The sequence below is a fragment of the Labeo rohita genome, chromosome 15 (assembly GCF_022985175.1).
Source record: "Labeo rohita strain BAU-BD-2019 chromosome 15, IGBB_LRoh.1.0, whole genome shotgun sequence".
NCBI classification, from domain to species: domain Eukaryota; kingdom Metazoa; phylum Chordata; class Actinopteri; order Cypriniformes; family Cyprinidae; genus Labeo; species Labeo rohita.
This window is the reverse complement of record NC_066883.1, coordinates 19,343,176-19,363,423: the sequence shown is the minus strand read 5'-3', so window position 1 is coordinate 19,363,423 and position 20,248 is coordinate 19,343,176. Positions and strand designations below refer to the sequence as shown.

Genomic DNA, 20,248 nt, shown 5'->3' with positions numbered 1-20,248 from the left:
TTTTATAAAGTGGACAAAATTTGCATTTAATGCGCCCCACTCAAAACTATGGAAGTCCACAGAATAAAAAAAGACTTTTGCTCAAAATTGCGTAATATAAACAATTATAAAGTAAGAATTGCGAGATATAAACATACAATTCCAACTTTTTTTCAGAATTGCGTCATATAAACTCGCAAATGTGAGCTATAGTCAGAATTGCAACTTTTTTCTTCAAATTGCAAAATACAAACTTGCATTTATCTTTATATCTTTTATATCATTTATATCTTACAATTCTAAGAAAAAAGGTCCAAATTGAGCAAAAAAGTCAGAATTGCGAGATACAAACACCCAATTGCGAGTCATGAAGTCAGAATTGCGATTTTTCTTGAAAATGTGAGTTTGTATCTCAATTCTGACTTTTTTCCTCACAATTCCGTATTTTTTCTTAGAATTGTGAGATATAAACTCGCATTTACAAGAAAAAAAGTCGCAATTCTGACTTCGTAACTCGCAATTGGGAGTTCATATCACAATTTCGTGATACAAACTCATAATTCTGACTTTTTTTCTCAGAATTGTGAGATACAAACTCGCAATTGCATATTATAAAGTAAGAATTGCAAGATATAAACTTGCAATACTCAGAAAAAACATTCAGAATTGAGTTTATATCTTGCAATTCCGACTTTATTTCTCAGAATTGAGAGTTTGAGTCTTGTAATTCTGACTTCATGACTTGCAACTGCAAGTTTATATCACGCAATTCTGGAAAAAAATTCAGAACTGCAAGATGTAAACTCGCAATTGCGAAAAAAAGAACTGTAAGACAAAAAGATTTCTTAAGTGGCGGAAATGTACTTCCATACAAAACAATCTGAAAATAGTATGCCGAAGTTGGCCAGATATACTGTATCCTGTTGATTTTCAGTATTTTTTAGTTGTAGAAAGATGATAATTCTGCTTTTTCTAAACAAAAGTTTCTTTCTTCCTATTCTCTCTGTCTTGGATCACTTCCCTCATAACAGAGTGATATTCCCAGCACAGTAGAAAACCTCTGCTCTCACCCTCACATCCTGTATTATTCTCAACACTTCTCATTTTCACTGATTTAATTAGCGAGCAATCTGACACATTCAAGCACTAAAATATTCTTCTAAAACAAAGGATCCTTTTGTGCTTAGTGAAGCTGATCGACCGGTAAAGGCCGTGGCACTCAGCGAATATACTTTCCAACCTCTCACTCCCTGCTTTCCATAATTGCCTTTCGCTGTCTTTTCCCTAGGAGCATAAAATCGTGCAGATGTGAATAGAAATAAAATGGAATGAGCTTATCAGCTGTCCATTGAAATGAGTTCATTACAAAAGATGGCAGGGGTTTAATTGTTGCAACGGGCAGGTTATTACAAGCCATTACAAAGCGGAGAGCGATTCCATGCTCCAGATGAGCAAACCGAGTCTAGAGAAATTAATAAAGCATAAAAACAATATCAAAAACTACTAATGAGATGCTGCTTTACGATGCATTTCTACAAGCGGTTTGCATTACGTATAAAATATGCTTTCGCAGGCACGTGACAACATGCCATGACGCACAGATGAAAAGCTGCGCTCGTACCTGCTTTGGGATGATGATGTCATGCTGGGGAACGCTCCTCCTGTCTCTCCTTGGAAGTCTGTGAATGAGTCATCTCCAGCACCAGCTTTGGGGGCTTCCTGGAAGTCCTGGAAATCATCGTCATCGGCCTTGGTAGTCTAACGCAAAACAACAGTACAACAAATCAGTTGCGTAACAACAGAGTGCAGTCGTTATCTATAATAAAGTGTCTGATGTTTACCTGAACAGGAGGGAAGTTGGTGATGAAGCTAGCCGGTGGTTGTGCGGATGGGTTCGGGGTCATGCCCATGACAGGCGGCGCGGCAGCCGGCATGGCTATGGACACGGGTGGCTGGGTCATGATGGGCTGCTGGTGCTGAGGCAGGACAGCAGGAATGGCCACAGCCATGGCGGGTAAATTGGGCACAGGTGGGGAAGGGAACTGGCTCAGGATGTCCAAACTCATGACTGTAAGACCACTCTAGAGAATACAACCACAATATGCAACTTTTTAGAAGTATTAAATGTGGATTTGTAAGGAAAAATGTTGGACTTCAATAAGCCAAGAGGAGGTTTTCCTTTGCTTTAAACAAAACTTAGTTCTCACGAGACTAGCATATTCTCACTGGGGCTTATGATATGCTTACATCCTATGTTATCCGCTGGAACGCCACTCTATTGCGAATGAGCTTACGATAGTTAGCAAAAGCTATAGATTACAGTTTAAACATGGATATTTTTCTTACAAAATGCATCGATTCGCTTCAGAAGGCCTTTAATAACCTCCCGGAGCTGTGTGGAGCATTTTTATGGATGGATGGATGCACTTTATTGGACTTCAAAATCTCATGGAAGAGCCAGGACATTTATTAATATAACTCTATTTGCATTCATCTGAAAGAAGAAAGCATACCAAAACATCTCCTGTTATCCAAATATCTTTAAAGAGAAGCTATAAAAGCGAAGAATGATAACGTCAATGATAAAAAGCAGGAGATCTTTGAAAGCCGACTGAAAAACGCTGATTACCGACAGCCATTAAGCTGAGGTATGAGGCACCGCTATAAACATAAGACACTCAATTAAAGCTGATATTCACCATACACATAACAATGATTTAGTGAGCCATTAGACAAGAGCTCTTCAACACGCCTCGTGCAGGAACACTGAATTTACGGCACGTCTTTCATCAGGGAGACGAAATTAAAAAGCAGGCCTGTCAGACAATAGACCTCTCCTTCTCCACCCAGATGTCTATTTCCCCCTCCGCCTCGAGGTTGTCTGATTTGTTTGCCTAAAATATTCATTAAAGTCAACTTCCATTTTCAATGCCATTTCTGGCATCCTCAAGAGCTTTTCCTTTCTTTATTGCTCTACAAAACTGAAGCACTGGAAGAGTGGCTCCTCATTGAGCTTTTCAATTTGCATAACAAATGCATTATTACTGGAAGGGTCCCATGAGTTGCTGAAAGACCTACAGTTTCTACACACAGGACTGTAACTGCCAAAGAGCAACAAGGGAAGTTTAAGGAGAAGTTCACTTCCAGAAAAAATTACAGATAATTTACTCACTCCCTTGTTCATGTCTTTCTTTCTTCAGTCGTAATGAAAATATGGTTTTTGAGGAAAACATTTCAGGATTTCTCTCTATATAATGAGAGAAATCCCTATGGTGCCCACGAGTTTGAACTTTCAAAATGCATTTTGACTCCAGCTTTAAAGGGCTCTAAGCAATCCCAGCCGAGGAATAAGGGTCTTATCTAGCTAAACAATCGGTTATTTTCCGAAACAAATTACAGTTTATATACTTTTTAACCTCCAGTTTTTAACCTCCTCCAACTTCAAAAACATCCTACATTGCTGTTTTACCTTTTTGTTTGATCTTCTTTGTATGTTCACTTTGTAAACACTGGGTCGGTACTTCTGCAGCGATGTAGGGCAATTTTAAAGTTGAAGGAGAAAATGAGATGGGATTTTTTCGACATACCGTAACTGTTTTGAACCTGAATACACAGAGTATTTGAGGTTAAAAAGTATATAAATTGTCGTTTTTTTTTTTTTTTTTTAGAAAATAACTGATCGTTTCAGTAGATAAGACCCTTCTTTCTCAGCTGGGATCGTTTAGAGCCCTTTTTAAACTACATTTTGGAAGTTCAAACTCGGGGCACCATAGAAGTCCACTATATGGAGAGAAATCCTAAAATCTTTTCCTCAAAAAACAATTTCTTTACGACTGAAGAAAGAAAGTCATGAACATCTTGGATGACAAGTAGGTGAGTACATTATCTGTAAAATATTGGTCTGGAAGTAAACTTCTCCTTTCAGAATATCCCCACAGATTCGACTATCTCTGCAAATCTACATACTCTTTAAAAATTGTGGACTTTTGGAAATTACCTGGGCGACTCCAATCAAAGCCAGTACGGTGTACAGCTCTTCCTTGGTCAGCTTGCCAGGTGTGGTGCGGTTAGCCAAGGCCCAGATCTGTCCGAGAGCTTCCCGCGGCAGACCCGACGATATCAGAATTGGGTAGAGTTTGGCTGTGTCAATACCTGTTGGTGTCATGGTGAACTCAAGGACCTTCTTGAACAACTCTGTGAAGAGCAACCATTTGACATTAGATATTGGGACATAAAACTTACCTTGTTCAAAAACCAATGATATCATAAGCACGCACCTGGAATGAGCGAGTCATTGTACAACCAGGCTGGCACCATGGGTTGCATGTCTTGTTGGGGGTAGACGCCCACACCTGTTTGTGATGGACATGGAGACAGTGAGATGTTGTTTGTGGACTCTTAAGCTAAAAGTGGCTGATCAAGCATGCATCCCATGTGCCTACTGCACAGTCAGACGTCCCCTACACCTGCTGTCGGCAAAGCCCTGCACGGATGTACTACTGACACCATGCATAGCTACACTAAAGACTCCCACTGCTTTTGCCGTCAGCGCAGCTGTCTTGAGCCGAGAGCTGGTGGGTTTGTAGGACAAACAGATTGACAACATACGGAGAAGAGAGTTTTACTTTGTATTAGCACTGACACTCATCTCATTACATGCACTGGCAATGTGTACATTGAAAACTGTGAGCCCTGTGGAGAAGTAAATTAGGCAAATGATTAAAATGGCGCTACGGCGATTAAGCCTCCAACTAAGCATCATCAGCAGTGGATCTTGCAATCAATCCCCCTTTAAAGGAGAAGTTCACTTCCAGAACAAAAATTTACAGATAATTTACTAACCCTCTCGTCATCCAAGATGTTCATGTCTTTCTTTATTCGTACAGAAATTGTTTCTTGAGGAATTTTTTTTCCTTATAGTGGACTACAATGGTGCCCCAAGTTTACACACAGCATGTATGCGCATGGCAGATCTAGACAAGACGAGCATTTGAGGTCTAAAAGGATATAATTTGAACTTTTTTTTTTAAATAATCAATCGTTTCGCTAGATAAAGCCCTTATTCCTCGGCTGGATCATCATCCTTTGAAGCTGCACTGAAACTGCATTTTGGAAGTTCAAACTCGCAGGCACCATAAAAGTCCACTATATGGAGAAAAATCCTGAAATGTTTTTCTCAAGACACATAATTTCTTATCGACTGAAGAAAGGAAGACATCAATATCTTGGATGACAAGAGGGTGAGTAAATTGTCTGTTAATTTTTGTTCTGGAAGTGAACTTCTCCTTTAATGACACCAGTGGAATAATAAACTAAAACAGGGTGCCCAACCTCAATCCTAGAGGGCCACTTTTTTACCACATTTGTCCAACCCTAATTAAACACACTTGAACAAGACAATCAAAGTCTTTAGGATTACCAGAAATTTCCAGGCAAGCGTGTCTGGAAAAACTCTGTAGAAAGTGGCATGAGCAGGACTGGACACCCCTGGATTGAATAGACATGTAACCCTAAATAATCCAGAACCATCATTTCAGAGAAATTGGAAAATATGCAAGAAGTGCAAGAAATTATAGAGCACCATAACAAGCCCATTATATACAAGTTAAATCCCACACATGCACATATTTTAAATCATATGCGCACTCAAAAAAAAAAAAAAAAGTGATAGCGACAGTATGCAGAAGATCTGTATTAGGCATTTCTTCATCCAGCAAGAGATTTTCATTAATTTATCTTAATTTTAGTCTTTTTTTCCCAAATGACTTTTAAACATATTTCATGCTTAAGAGCATGTTGTCTTCAAGGGTAAAGCTTTTAGGCCCATGCATTTTCTCCTGTTTAATGCCTTGGCTCTGCTTTAGACAGACAGCTGATGGAAGAGGATGGATTTGGTTACTTGGATATTCATTGCAAAGTGTTAGGTATAATCACATCAAGATTTCAGGAAAGATTTCAAGAAAAGAAATCAGCCTTTCTAAACCAAGCATATCTCATGATTAGCAAATACAGACAGGGCAGGAAGTCTCGAGCTGCGAGTTGTGTTAATTTTGAGAAGCTCGAAAAAGAGGCGGGGATGTTTTCTTCTCACCACTGGTGCTAGTGGGCTGGACGGGTGGGTTGTCTGCCGCAGGGGGCGCCTGAGTTGCGGGTAGAGGCTCAGGTTTTTTCTCCGCGATGAAGGCTGAATTGAAGTCATCTTGAGTTTGGGCCCAGTTTCGGGCTCTGGTGCTGCTGTGAAACTGGGCTGTAACCTGAGTTCTGGGACTCAGCTCAGACAAAGCCTGCCGTGGCTTAAAACTAACATGGGCCTTCTTATCAGCTGTCAAATCGCAAGACGAGAACATCTTCTCCTCCAGAGACGGGCCTGAATCAGTTAGGGACAGAGGCCATATTGAACTGTAGTAGCTTGTATTTAAACTATGAGTACCAAATATGGCATGTATGTATAAGAGAGTAGCTCTAACTGTGTGATGCAAATGCAAAACATTTTCCAAGAGGTAGGCAATGGTGGCCAACTGGTTGAAGGTCCAAATTTTAGTTTCAGTGCAGCTTCAAAGATCTCTACACGACCCCAGCCGAGGAATAAGGGTCTTATCTAGCGAAACAAACGATCATTTTCTAAAAAAACATAAATAAATAAATAAAAAATGTATATACTTTTTAACCACAAATGCTTGTCTTGCACTAGCTCTGCGAAGTGCATCTGTGAATTTGCGCATTAATCATGGTGGAAAGGTCACATGTGGTTAGTTCTTCGTCTGTGTTCAAAAAGATAGAGCAGGGTGAAAAACTCCATCTCATTTTCTCCTCTAACTTCATTGTTTGCAAGCATTTGTGGTTAAAAAAAAAAAAAAAAAGTATATACATTTTTTTGTTTTTAGAAAATGACGCTTAATTAAGACCCTTATTCCTTGGCTGGGATCGTGTAGAGCCCTTTGAAGTGGCAATGAAACTGCAGTTTGGTTCTCGTTGGGTCCCAAGTGGTGAAAAATCCTGGAATGTTTTCCTTAAAAACTTAATTTCTTTTCAACTGAAGAAAGAAAGACTTTTTGGAAGATGGTGAGTAAATTATCAGAAAATTTTAATTCGGGAGTGAACCAATCCTAACGTATGAGTACCAAACATGACTATGTGTATGTATAAAACATTAGCTCTAACTAATGCAGTTGCAAAGCTTTTCTGTCTTTAAAATAAGACATCACTACATTATCAACTGCAAAGGATAGAATACAGAATCATAGAACACACTGCAACAAGATTAATGAAGTCAAAAAAATGTTGAATATGAATACTTAAATGCCATTAAATTTTAGTAAAAGTATACTAAAAGTTCATTAAAGTATAAATTATTATTTATTTAATTTTACTGCAAATTTTGCGCAATTTTATAGTACTGCACACAGTGCAGTCCTATTATTTGTCCTACTATTACAACAATAAATTCACTTCTACAGTGGGGGAAAAAATATTTTGAAAAACAAAACAAAAAATCCAGAAAGACGCATTTCAAAAAAGTTTTAAATTGATTTGTTTTTTAATGAGTGAAATAAGTATTTGATGCCCTATCAATCAGCAAGGTTTCTGGCTCCCAGGTGTCTTTTATACAGATACTGAACTAAGGTTAGGAAGACTTTCTTAAAGGGAGTGCTCTAATCTCAGCTTGTTACCTGTATAAAAGACACCTGTCCACAGAAGCAATCAATCACTCAGATTCCAAACTCTCCACCATGGCCAAGACCAAAGAGCTGTCCAAGGACGTCAGGGACAGGCTTGTAGACCTACACAAGGCTGGAATGGGCTACAAGACCATCACCAAGCAGCTTGGTGAGAAGGTGAAAATGGAAGAAACACAAAATAACTGTCAATCTTCCTTGGTCTGGGGCTCCATGCAAGATCTCACCTTGTGGAGTTTCAATGATCATGAGAATGGTGAGGAATCAGCCCAGATCTACACGGAAGGATCTTGTCAATGATCTCAAGGCAACTGGGACAATAGTCACCAAGAAAACAATTGGTAACACACTACGCCGTGACAGACTGAAATCCTGCAGCGTCCACAAGGTCCCTCTGCTCAAGAAAGCACATGTACATGCCAGTCTGACGGTTGACATTGAATACCTGAATGATTCAGCGGAGAACTGGATGAAAGTGTTGTGGTCAAATGAGACCAAAATCAAGCTCTTCGGCATCAACTCAACTCGCCATGTTTGGAGGAGGAGGAATGCTGCCTTACGACCCCAAGAACATAATGCTTTGGGGGTGTTTTACTGCTAAGGGGACAGGAAAACTGCACCACACAAAAAGGACGATGGACTGGGCCATGTACCATCAAATCTTGGGTGAGAACCTCCTTCCCTCATTGAAAATGGGCTGTGGATGGGTATTCCAGCATGACATTGACCCAAAATACACGGCCAAGGCAACAAAGCACATTAAGGTCCTGGAGTGGCCTAGCCAGTTTCCAGACCTTAATCCCATAAAAAAAAATCTGTGGAGGGAGCTGAAGGTTCGAGTTGCCAAACATCAGCCTTGAAACCTTAATGACTTGGAAAGGATCTGCAAAGAGGAGGGGGACAAAACCCCTCCTGAAATGTGTGCAAACCTGGTGGCCAACTACAAGAAACGTCTGACCTCCGTGATTGCCAACAAGGGTTTTGCCACCAAGTACTAAATCATGTTTTGCGAAGGGTTCAAATACTTATTTCACTCATTAAAATACAAATCAATTTATAACTTTTTAAAAATGTGTTTTTATGGATTTTTTGTTGTTATTCTGTCTCTCACTGTTCAAATAAACCTACCATTAAAATTACAGACTGATCATTTCTTTGTCAGTGGGCAAACTCACTAAATCAGCCGGGGGTCAAACAATTTTCCCCCCACTGTACAATGACTATTCTAATCACTGACCTCCTTCACAGTGCCTGAGGTGGAAGAGTAAATGTTTAGGCATGACATAATTTGCTGATAAATGTTGTATGAGTAGTTAAATGCCTTTAATTTTACTCCAGCGACAGTCTGTTAAAGTGCTCCTATTATGCATTTTTAAAGGTTGCTAATATTGTTTTATAAGACTCCTAAAACAGGTTTACATGTATGCAAGGTCCAAAAACACTTTAGTTTTCTCCAAAAAGATTTAATTAATAGATTTAATTTTACCTCATTTCTAAATGATTCGTTAAACGACTCGTGTGAAGCAGTTCGAAGAATCAGTCTGGATACTTGTCAATACATAGAAAACATGGCATCGATTTTACCTTACCAATTCGAGCCAAAGTCTGACGATGAAACGGCTGAAGTGGCTGATCGACATGTTAGCACGGACTACCTTGGAAAGTGCTTGCAGTTTGCTTATCAAAGTGAACAGGGCACACCTCTACGTTGTAAACTTAAACACTGTATAATGTATTAAGGCGGCTTTCACACCAAACGCAAAAAGCCCTGCGCTGGCCGCTGGGTTCGACATTTGAACTTTAAGTTGTTTGCTACACAGAACGTGGGTGGACATTTTGCAAATGTGTTACTTTATGACGTATAGCCGTAACAGAAAAAGATTCGAATTCCTGACGACTCGTTCAGGCGATTGTGAGCCGACTCTTTTTTGTGATAGACAATAACTTTATTTACCGTCCACTGTTGGCTTCACAACTTTGCAGATTGTTTATGTTCACATACAGCTACATGACACAGCTGCATGAAAGGTCATGAAAAGGCATAATAGGAGCACTTTAATGGTACAAAATTTAATGAGCTACAGTTAGTTGTAGATGCCCCTCAGAGAACGGCATCTCTAAGTTCTAGTTCAAACCTGTCAAAAAGTTTTTAACTTGAACCAGTAACACTCTATCAATCACACGCTTCCATGCAGGCTTCACTCTGAGCTCCTTATCAGTACGCTGTCACAATCGGCATAGTGTGCATGTGCTGGTGTGCTGAACTCCAGCTTAAATTATAAGAGCATATGGGACGCCATCTGCAACCTGACAAAACTGAAGGGAGGTGGAGGGTGACGGCTGAGTCAGAATCACTGTGCAAATCTCACAGATGGTGACCATCATATCTGAATCAAAAACCTCGACAGACTTTTGACTCTACGTCAAGAACACAGCAAGATTATGGGTTATGGGCAAAAAGCTTTAAAAGCTCTTTAAAAAAGTATCCGTTCCAATTCACATTCAGGTCAATAGGAGTTGCTTGGCTGGCATATACCAGCCCAGACATGTGATAATTTTTTTTCTAACACTGAGTGCAAATGTAACAGTGTTTAATATTAAAACTATTTTAACAAATACTGAAATGCAAATAACCTGCTTTGTGCACACTAAGTAGTGAAGTTATAGTATCTAACCTCTGATTACGGGTGCTAACAAGTGATGGTATGACAAAGTGAGTTACAGTGAAAGGGGCGTTACCTTGGAATGCAGATTGGGAGCTGGAGATGACAGAAGAGTGTTGGATGGCAGGTGATACAGGGAGAGATGAAGGGACAGAGTGAGGGAGAGGGGAGGAAGGAGGATGCTGGCCGGGCCCCGTCTCTAATGGTTGGCTAACGTGAGCGGCTCTCAGTGAAGGGGAGGATGGAGGGAGGGATGAAGAGGGGAATGAGGAGGAGACATCGACAGGGCCCTGCACAAAGTCACTAAACTCATCGTCGTCGTCAGGGAAAGCAGGAGGAAGGGAGTGAGAGGTGACAGAGGAATGAGATGGCGATGAGTCTGCAAAAACCAAACAAGAGAGTGAGACAGACAAAACACACATCATGAGTTATGACCACACAGACAAACTGAAAAAGTGAAAAACGTTTATCAAGAACAACAGAAAGAGACTGAATATCGTTAGATGTGGTGCTGGTGTTTTTTAATACAAACACAAATGCAACCTTTCACTGAAAATGTCAATGGAAATTAATACATTTTTCAATTTCGTACTATAACTACTAGCAGGGTCCAAAATGTAAGTCAACATGACATTAAGATTGACCCTATTTATTTATTTGCCACATAAAAAGTATTTCTGTAGCTTCATAACATTATGGTTGAAACACTGATGTCACATGGACTATTTTAACAACGTCCTTACTAACTTTCTGGGTATAGAACATGTCATTTGCATTGCTGTCTATGCAGGGTCAGAAAGCTCTCGGATTTCATCCAAAATATCTTTATTTGTTTATTTGTTTTGAAGATGAACGAAGGTGTACAGATTTGGAACGACATGAGGGTAAGCAATTAATGACAATTTAAATATTTGCATAAACTATTCCTTTAAGCATTATTTTAGGAAAATCTCATTCTATCTGACTGCAGTCTCATCATCCAATTAAAAGTCACATTATGGATGTAAAGCAAGACGTGAAAGTTAAAAAAAATCAAAGTTACTTGCCAACTGGCTGGTACTGACAAACTGCATGGTTTAAGTCCAATTTTAAAAGCGTCAATCTGACCTTCAACTGATGACACATGCAATTCAAATCTGATACTAAACCATTCTTACAACATACTGTAGAGGTTTATATTAGATAATAGACAGAAAACTTGCTTCTAAATACACTACCTTTCAGATGTTTGGAGATGAGGACACATTACATTGCTCAAATGTGATTGTAAAGACATTTATAACGTTCCAAAAGATTTCTATTTCAAATAAATGTTCTTTTGATTCATCCTGAATTCATCCAAAATTATTAAAGGGGTCACTGGATGCAAAGATCACTTTTACATGTTGTTTAAACATAAATGTGTGTTGGCAGTGTGTGTACACAATCCACCCAGTGGTTTTTATTTCATCTGTAAAACTAATTTCTCCTTTTTCAAATCAAGCCATTCTTAGCATCTTGTCTGTGTGACGTCACACCGACAGAGGCCGCTCCCATGATAGTTGATTGACACGGCCGTCTTACTTTAGACCTGCCTTGAATGAGCAGTAACAGTCCGATTTACTCCCAACATCTGAGCCGATTTCTAAAGGATCATGTGCCACTACAGACTGGAGTAATGATGCTGAAAATTCAGCTTTGCATCAGAGGAATAAATTATATTTTTAAATATATTAAAATTAAAAAGCTTTTTTAAATTGTAATAATATTTAACAATATCTCTGCTTTTTGATCAAATAAATGAAGTATGATGACTATAAGAGACTTCTTTCAAAAACGTACTGACCCAAACTTGACATATTTATGACCGGTTTATTTTTTTCCTCAGATCACCTGGAATCGGCAGTGGTGGCAAAAAATACATTTTGGACCCTGCCTACTAGTTATCTTTCCAAGAGTTGCAGCAGTTGACTAGGAACACTGAGTAATATTAAGCTCTTCTGCAGATGTGAGGGGTGAAACTGCAGGAGTGTGAAGGTGGAGGATAATGTGTTATATGGAGAATGAGGGAACAGCAAATACCCAGTGGAAACATCTGGAGGGCCTCCTGGTGGCTGCTGGGAATAAAACAGCTAATTGGCTCAATGATAAAAATGTGGTGTGTTTGCGCTGAGACAGAATAGAAACTTTTAAAGGGATAGTTCACCCAAACATTAAATCACCCTAAGGTCAACCCAAACCTGTGTGACTAGTGGAGAAAACAAACAGCACCCAGTACAATTTCTCAAAATCCTCCTTTTGTGTTTTACATGAAAAGAAAGTCATAGGATTTGAAATGAGAGATGAGGGTGAGTAAACAATGAAAGGATTTTTATTTTTGGGTGAGCTATCCCTTTAACACAGTGTGTGAGTGTACCCTTGGTAATGTCCTTCAGCGCTCGACAGTCACTGTGGCCTTGTCAAAAACTGTCTGGTCTACTGATGTGACCCTTGACGTCATAAGCAGGGACTTAAAAAGCAAACGGCCTGAAGGCAGTCAGGCAGCTGGAATGTGTCATCGGATGTACCTGGTTTCTTAGACTGTGAAGACGGTGTTGGATGCATCTTGGCATCTCTGCTGAACCCGTCCAGATTTCCTTTGATGGCTTCTAAAGCATCATCACGACTCTTCTCCCCAGTCTGTACAAAAATAGCAATCTTGTTTTGAGTTTGGAGAAGTTCATTGGGAGGAAAAAGTATATAGTGCAAGGTTATTATAGTTAAATAATACTAAAACTAAAAGTACAAAAAGAAGTTACTTTGGTTACTTGATTAAATCAAATAAAATGAAACATGCAATTATTAAAGAGGTCTATTGTTAATAAAGTTATCAAGTTCAATCATTTTTATATCACATTGTCATGCTCACTTTAGGTTTGACGCTGCTCAGTAGGCGTAGTTTCTGTTTCTGCTCCTCAAATTGTCTTCTCTTTCGGTCCTCATCCAGCATCCGCTGCTGCTGCTCCAGACGTTTTCTGTGAACACACACTGATCAGGGACGAGTTCTGGTGTACAAATAACTTTCCGGCAGTGTGAATATGTAAATACTTACTGATGCTCCTCTGCCATCTGCTTCTGTATGTCTGCAGGAAACTGTGGCCCCGGGCCCCTCATGCCCATGAACTGAGGCTGACCCATGAACTGCATCCCGGGAGTCTGCATTCCCATCGCCATCCCACCCTAGAAACACAAGAAAACAAGGACATCTTAATGATGAGAGATTAGTGATTCTGGTGTCCGAATGTTTGATTGTTAATGTATATTCTGTTTATACCTGTATTGGCATGGCACCAGGCATCTGTGCTCCAAAATTCATTCCCATCATGCCTTGCATGTTGGGCTGCATGACCTGGACCATGGGGAAACCCTGCTGCTGTTGCTGCTGCATGGGCATCATTCCTGCCATTAAAAAAAATGACAAATTTAACAACATAAACATCGTTTTTCCATTTAAATGTTACATTGAAGAAATGATTTAATGTAAGAGGCAAAATATAGACAAAATGTCAACTGCTTACCTTGCGGTGGTCCAATGCCCCCTCCTACAGGGTACATAAAACTAGAACAGAAAAGACAGACACATTCAATATTGTAGTCATTTACCAGGCTGCCCATTTCAACCCCCTGAAGCTCATTTCAGTGTGAAGTTAATGTCTTTACACTATCGCCCTTCGCATTCAAGAGACGGAGGGAAATTTTGACTAAAGGCAACTAATCAATCATACAACAGAGAAAACATTTATGAAACAGCCCGAGTCCATTATTCTAGAAGGTTCTTAAAGTCATCGTGCCGCAGTGGAAATCAAAATCATCCTAATATTGGCAGTCCATTAAGTTGTTTTCACAGCTAAGAAATAAATTGAATAGAATAGATTATTTTTGGAGTGAATGCATGAGGTAGCATTTTACAAACACACTTATCAGTGGGAGAACTTAAAAAAGTAATGTAAAAACATGCAAGGCTCAACTTTAATGATACTTGCTAACAACCAAAATTTTTAACCAAAAACTAGCAACAAAAATATTCAGCAAAAAAATAATAATTTGGGGTTTGGCGGGCTGAAACCATTGACCCAAAAAGTGACTTCACAGGTAAAAATGTCAACAATGTGGATGCACTTCACATTGACCAGAAATTATTCTAAAGTAGAAAGAAATGTGTAAAATTCAGGGATGGACCAAATATTCGGCCACCGAATACGGCATTTTCGGTTTTGGACGAAAGAAAGAAACGGCCGAAAATATGTATATAATATCTAGGCCTATACATGACACACCGCACGGCAGTGTTCAGCATGCAGGTTCTGCTCTCCTTTGGCCGTCATCACTGCGCAGTGTGACACTCTATGAATGTGCACAGGGTTGCCAGGTTTCCACCTGCCCAATTGCTACTCAAAACTAGCCCAAACATGTTTCAAGTAATGCAATTAAATGCAATTAAGCATAAGTGATATTTAATATGAAACTTAGTCCAGTAAAAAGTACAAAAACCATTTTAGTTTTGGTCACATAATATTTGCACTTGCATTTCAAATAATCAAATATTAATTGAATATGAATGAAGCAAGAGTTTTGCTATATTAATTTTAGTATCACTAATATGAAGGGAATGTTTCTGCCATGCTGCCGACCGCTAATATGAAGCAGCCGAGAGAGCGAGAGGGAGAGTTATATTTAATGCTTTTTCTTTGCCTGAAGTCTGATATCTGAAAACAATCAGAAAGAGAGAGAGATAATAATGTGATTTTGAATACTGAACAGTATTACAGCACTTATTAATCAAGGTCAATAATATTTATAAATGATAAATGAACTAATACGTACTACTAGTACTATTGCTTGTAATTAGTTTCCTATTCTTATTTAATTGCTGACTGCTTACTTGTCTTCAGTGAGATTGTGGGGGGGGCATTATTTTCTCACTCTCCAGCCATCCGGTGTACATGACTTCCTTCAGACGAATGCAATCGGAGTTACATTACAAATTATCCTGACACTTCCCAGTTTTATAATGGCAATAGGCGGGTGTTTCTCTTCATCAGTCCAAAACAAGTCCAATAAAGTGCATCTATCCAACAATACCATTTTTATACAAAACATACACAATACCATTACTGCGGTACGCAAGTAGTATTCAAAAAGCACCATTAAGATTTCTTGTTGTGTTAAAATTTAAGACTCTAGTATCATTTTGTATTTGGTTTCTTAATTGCAGAAGTAACTCATCCAGAGTTAGCCTAGTTTTGTTTGCTTTGCCAATAGTCTGAAATGTGGGCTAACACTCCACTGAGTCTCTCTGGCTCAGAGCGATCTGTCTGTCTGTGTTGCATCTGTTCGCCTGCAGGCTCACAGCTTCACAGCACTCCGATACAACAGAGGGAGAAGAAAAAATAAAACACTGGATTAAGGCAGATTAACATTCAAAGAGAGATCGGCTGTGGCATCAGGGTGGGGAGATCACATCTATCCACCATTTTAAACTGTTACTGCCAACATCCATCCATCCTTGTTATACCCACAAAACCTGACAATGAGCTTTACTGACAGGACTTTGTCTGTGAGAAACACATGTAAACAACAGCTTTGATACAGAATATTAATGGCTGTCTAACACTTAAGCAGAGCCATTAATAAACTATACCAAGTGGACACTACAATATTTTTTCTAACAATATTATGCAGATTTATGATAAACTGGCATAAGCATATAACAGAAGGAGAAAAAAAGTTATAAGGAATAAATTTGCAAACAAATGCAAATGCAAAAATCAACACAATAAAGCAGCATATACTGCATTTAAATGTATTCATCTTTGAACATATTTAAACAACTCTGAACCATTTCAGTTCAAAGAGCTGACCGTTTCAATACTAAACATCTAATATCCAATGAACACCCCATCATCTTATTAATTCATAGTAATAAAGTGCTGATCATCAGAATTAATTACGCAATCAAAAATCTCTCCTAGTGATTGATTCCCAAATAATTATTTGTTTTTGTGTAGAAAAGATTAACTCTCCAACACAGCTCTTAAATCTAATTATACTGCTTGTATATTAAATATTAATGTATTGTTATATATTAATAAATATTAAATCAATCTACTACTTCCAATCAAATAAAATGAATCATATCAATGTCTGCTGACAAAAGCTTTCAAATGAAGATAGTTTGAAAAAATTTTGGCAGATGTGCAAATTATTGAACATTAAAAAATTGTTCCATATGCAATATCAATGATGATTTATTTTTCACTTTTTTCACTTACTCTCTCTCAAAATAAGACATGTGACCAATACAAATACAAAAAGTAATAGTATCCGAGCGCTTCGTATCACAAGTGCAATGCTTTAGGTATCAAACAAGTTTACATCAGACAAGCCATACATATGGAGAAATCAGCAAAAAATGTTTAGGTCAAAATAGTACCATGCAAATAAATGCAAAAATCTGATCACAATTTGTGTGAAAACCAATAAAGGTTGTTGGTGTTTTACTGCCTCTAGTGTTCATTTCATCCAAAAACCGCAGTGAATTGGAGGTATACGTTTTTTTTGGGGGGGGTTTGGAGTTTTGCTACATTTTTGGTCAAGGCACATTTTTGTAATGAGCCTAGGTTGAATGCTTCATATTCAGTCAGGGCTCTACAGTTCGACCGAAAAATACTACTACTGCGAACTTTGTGACAATGCGATGAACTAAGATGAGTGACAGCTTTTAATGATTTTTAAGGTAGTTTGTAAATGAGGTATTGATTTATTCAAAAGTTAAATAAACAAGAAGTTAATATTAACAGACTTACAATGTCTGACAATAACACTATTGCCAGATTTTGCTCTATTTCGTTGTCAAAAGTAGTTTGAAATAAGTCACGCTTTTAAATGAATCTAGTGAGTCAGTTATTCAATTTCCCACTCATAAAGACAGTAATTTGCTTTATACCTGAATGAATCAGCCGTTGGAATAAATCAATTGAATGAATGACTTAGTGACTTGCCGCCACCTACTGGCAGTTTTATTTTCCTTTTTAAAGTATCTTTTCAGTTATTTAAATCATTTAATATTTCCACATTCAAAATTTTACATTTAAAACAATCTCAACCTGAATTTATGAATTTGATTGCACTCATGCCACCTCTGAGCCTCATTAAACATATAAAAATACTAGAGATGCTCATTTTAACCGGTTAACCGACAAAAAGAATTTTGACCGATTAATACTATTAGTTAAACGGTTTAAAAGATCATTTAATTTTTTTTTTTCAGTAATTTATAAAAATGCTTAAAAATGTTTGGTGGATGGATAAAATAAAATAGCATTTTTGAGAGAAAATGATACATTACATTAAAAAAATAGACCTGATACCAATACGAAATGTTTACAAACACTATAAACATAGGCTAGGATTTTAGCTCCCCTTACTCCACAAAAAAATCCTTTTAATTTAACAGTATTCAGAAAAGAACAAGAATAAAAAATATAAGACTCTAGGCTATATCGACAAGCCGATACAAAATCATTTAGGCTAAAGCGAACTGAAACTAACGTTGGGTCTCTCATATGACACAAATCCAAATGTTTACGTATTTGAATTTGTGTACATTCACAATAAAAACAAATCTTTGTGCTTTTGTAAAAATAAAGAAAAACAGGATGCTGTTTTCAGCCGTCTTCCTTTCGCACAGCACAAAAATGAACCAAAACTCTGCATATATAGCTACTAGTTGGAGTTTTTTTTTTTTCATTTTGTTAATTAAGTAAAAATATTTATCATATAGGCCTATTCATTCATTATATATAGCTTAGCTTTATTATGTCTTTCTCTATTTGCAGAAGAATAACAATAACAAATGTTGTTATTTTTAACGGGTCACAGATACTTATCCTTTCTAAAATAATCACATTCTAATTTAAAATAATCTTGTTGGTTAACAGTTAATTATCGGTTAACGAGCATGGGCGGTCAGTTAGAAAAATAACCGAAATGAACATCCCTAGAAAATACATCTACAAGCCAATTTTGTGTTCTTCGATTATTACTATACTAATATATATTTGTTAATAATACTAATATATTTGTTATTCTACAAAATAATTTTGGTAATACTGATTTAATTAGATTGGTAACTTATTCTTATTGTCGTTTTAATTCGAAATTTTAAAAAGCTTATAAAATATCATTTTTAAAAAAAAATTAAATTTGGCATAAAAGTTAGAAAAATGACAAAGGTAAAAACAAAATTCCCCTGTAAATCACTTTAAGGAGTCAAATATCACCTTGTAATGGGAAGCCTGGGAATTTTTGATTATTGATTAGAAGGCGCTCCTGAAACTTTGACTGTGCTCTTAAATTTAAGTTAGGAGCACAAGTGCTCCTAAAAAGAAAACTAAACATAGAGCCCTGTCAATCCATCTTTTTAACCAAATATTTAAAACAAAATACAAACCTCAAAAACGTCTCTAATTTCTTTTTATGCTGTCACAGATAATCAGCTCTTTCCTTCCAGCACTCGATATGGGAATCCGAGAACTGTCAAAACCTTTGTGTTGGGTCCGTGTGGGTGGGCAGTCTTATTTATTTAGTGACTCTCAAACAGAATAACAGATTGCATTTCTGACATTGCTGTCTTCAGTCCTTTTTTCTGAAGTCTCAGACCTGATAAGCATCTTTTAGTGTGTTGGCAGCAACAATACAGTTGCACCTGTTCCAATAAACTCCCTATGCCCTCCACTGCAGCTGTTTGAGAGACTCAACCATATGGAAGATGCCCATCATGGCTTTAGCCAATCATCAATAGAACTTCACAGAACCGTTTCTTATCCAAAAGTTGCATACACAGTAATACACCGCTTAAGCAGCTAAACAGCATCATCTCACTGACTTCACATGAGCATGTTCCTCATTATTTACAGAAGTGGCGAAAAGTTGTTCCATGTAAATTCAGATTATGCTGTTGAACTTTTATTACATCGCCAAATAAAACAGCACTATGTAGAACCCAGTGGTTATTTAGTTTCACGGCAGGTATCAGCATTACCTGGTGCTGTGCCGTTTGAAACTAGACATTCATTATTCAAGCAGCTCAGCAGAGACTAAAGCCCTTTATGTAAATAAAACATGAAGCTGGCCTTTCGATCCTTTCTGACAGTTATGTGGTCTACTTTATGAAAACTTTGGGATATTCAAAAGGCCTTACTGGCCTGATATCAAAATCTGTAAAGCTCAGTGATAGCCATGAGGGTGATACAACGTTGATCCTGTCGACTGTATAAGTAACAAGGAATGCAGTTACAGTACAGCTATGAATATTTTTGGGAGCTGTCAAGATCCACATCACAGTCAGAACATGATGTCTCATCTGCAAGCATAAATCATGCTGGTCAGGGTGGCTCTGGTCTGGTCTACCCTTCCTTTTAACCTCCAAATGAAACAAAAACACTGCAGAACCTGTGATGTTTATCAGGTAGCAGGAAACACGTTGGTCACGTTGGATAGTCCTTCACAGACAATGTCAAAACCCAGTGCACTTTTTGGACGTTGTTAACAATTTAATCAAACTCTGGACACATATGAACATGTTAAAATGTTTGAATCTAACTTAAGTTTTTTTGGAAGCATGGATTAACAGAAATGTCAAAACTTCTGGACATCAATGATCAAATCAAATTTTGTCAGAATGGACACTTTCAAATATTCAAATTGAATTTTTGGAAATGTTAGAAGGTTTGCGGTGGCTCCTCAATCGCTTTGGGTTGCTCGCAAAAACAAACATACTGCACCAACAGTGTGGTCCGATTCATGAACAAATGTCTCTTATAAGCCAATTCTTTTAAACTAATCACTGAAACACACACAATTAGCAGTTACCAAAAAAAGTTTTATGAATCATTTACTGAATTAGCTAAA

At 37.8% G+C, this 20,248-nt stretch overlaps 1 protein-coding gene across 7 annotated transcripts in view; it reads right to left on the bottom strand.

Annotated features, from left to right (window-relative positions):
• Positions 1 to 20,248, bottom strand: part of synrg (synergin, gamma) — a 62,555-nt gene that overhangs the window by 41,307 nt on the left and 1,000 nt on the right. For 3 of the 7 annotated variants that reach the window (XM_051128877.1, XM_051128878.1, XM_051128879.1), the window contains exons 2-12: positions 13,855 to 13,895; positions 13,611 to 13,735; positions 13,389 to 13,516; positions 13,206 to 13,311; positions 12,865 to 12,976; positions 10,395 to 10,697; positions 6,071 to 6,346; positions 4,257 to 4,331; positions 3,977 to 4,173; positions 1,821 to 2,060; positions 1,601 to 1,737 (exon numbers count right to left, since the gene is read on the bottom strand). In XM_051128877.1, the coding sequence (XP_050984834.1) occupies positions 1,601 to 1,737; positions 1,821 to 2,060; positions 3,977 to 4,173; positions 4,257 to 4,331; positions 6,071 to 6,346; positions 10,395 to 10,697; positions 12,865 to 12,976; positions 13,206 to 13,311; positions 13,389 to 13,516; positions 13,611 to 13,735; positions 13,855 to 13,895 (1,740 nt within the window). The remainder of the gene's footprint in view (positions 1 to 1,600; positions 1,738 to 1,820; positions 2,061 to 3,976; positions 4,174 to 4,256; positions 4,332 to 6,070; positions 6,347 to 10,394; positions 10,698 to 12,864; positions 12,977 to 13,205; positions 13,312 to 13,388; positions 13,517 to 13,610; positions 13,736 to 13,854; positions 13,896 to 20,248) is intronic. The other 4 variants (XM_051128882.1, XM_051128883.1, XM_051128880.1 and 1 more) reach the window with 3 other exon arrangements.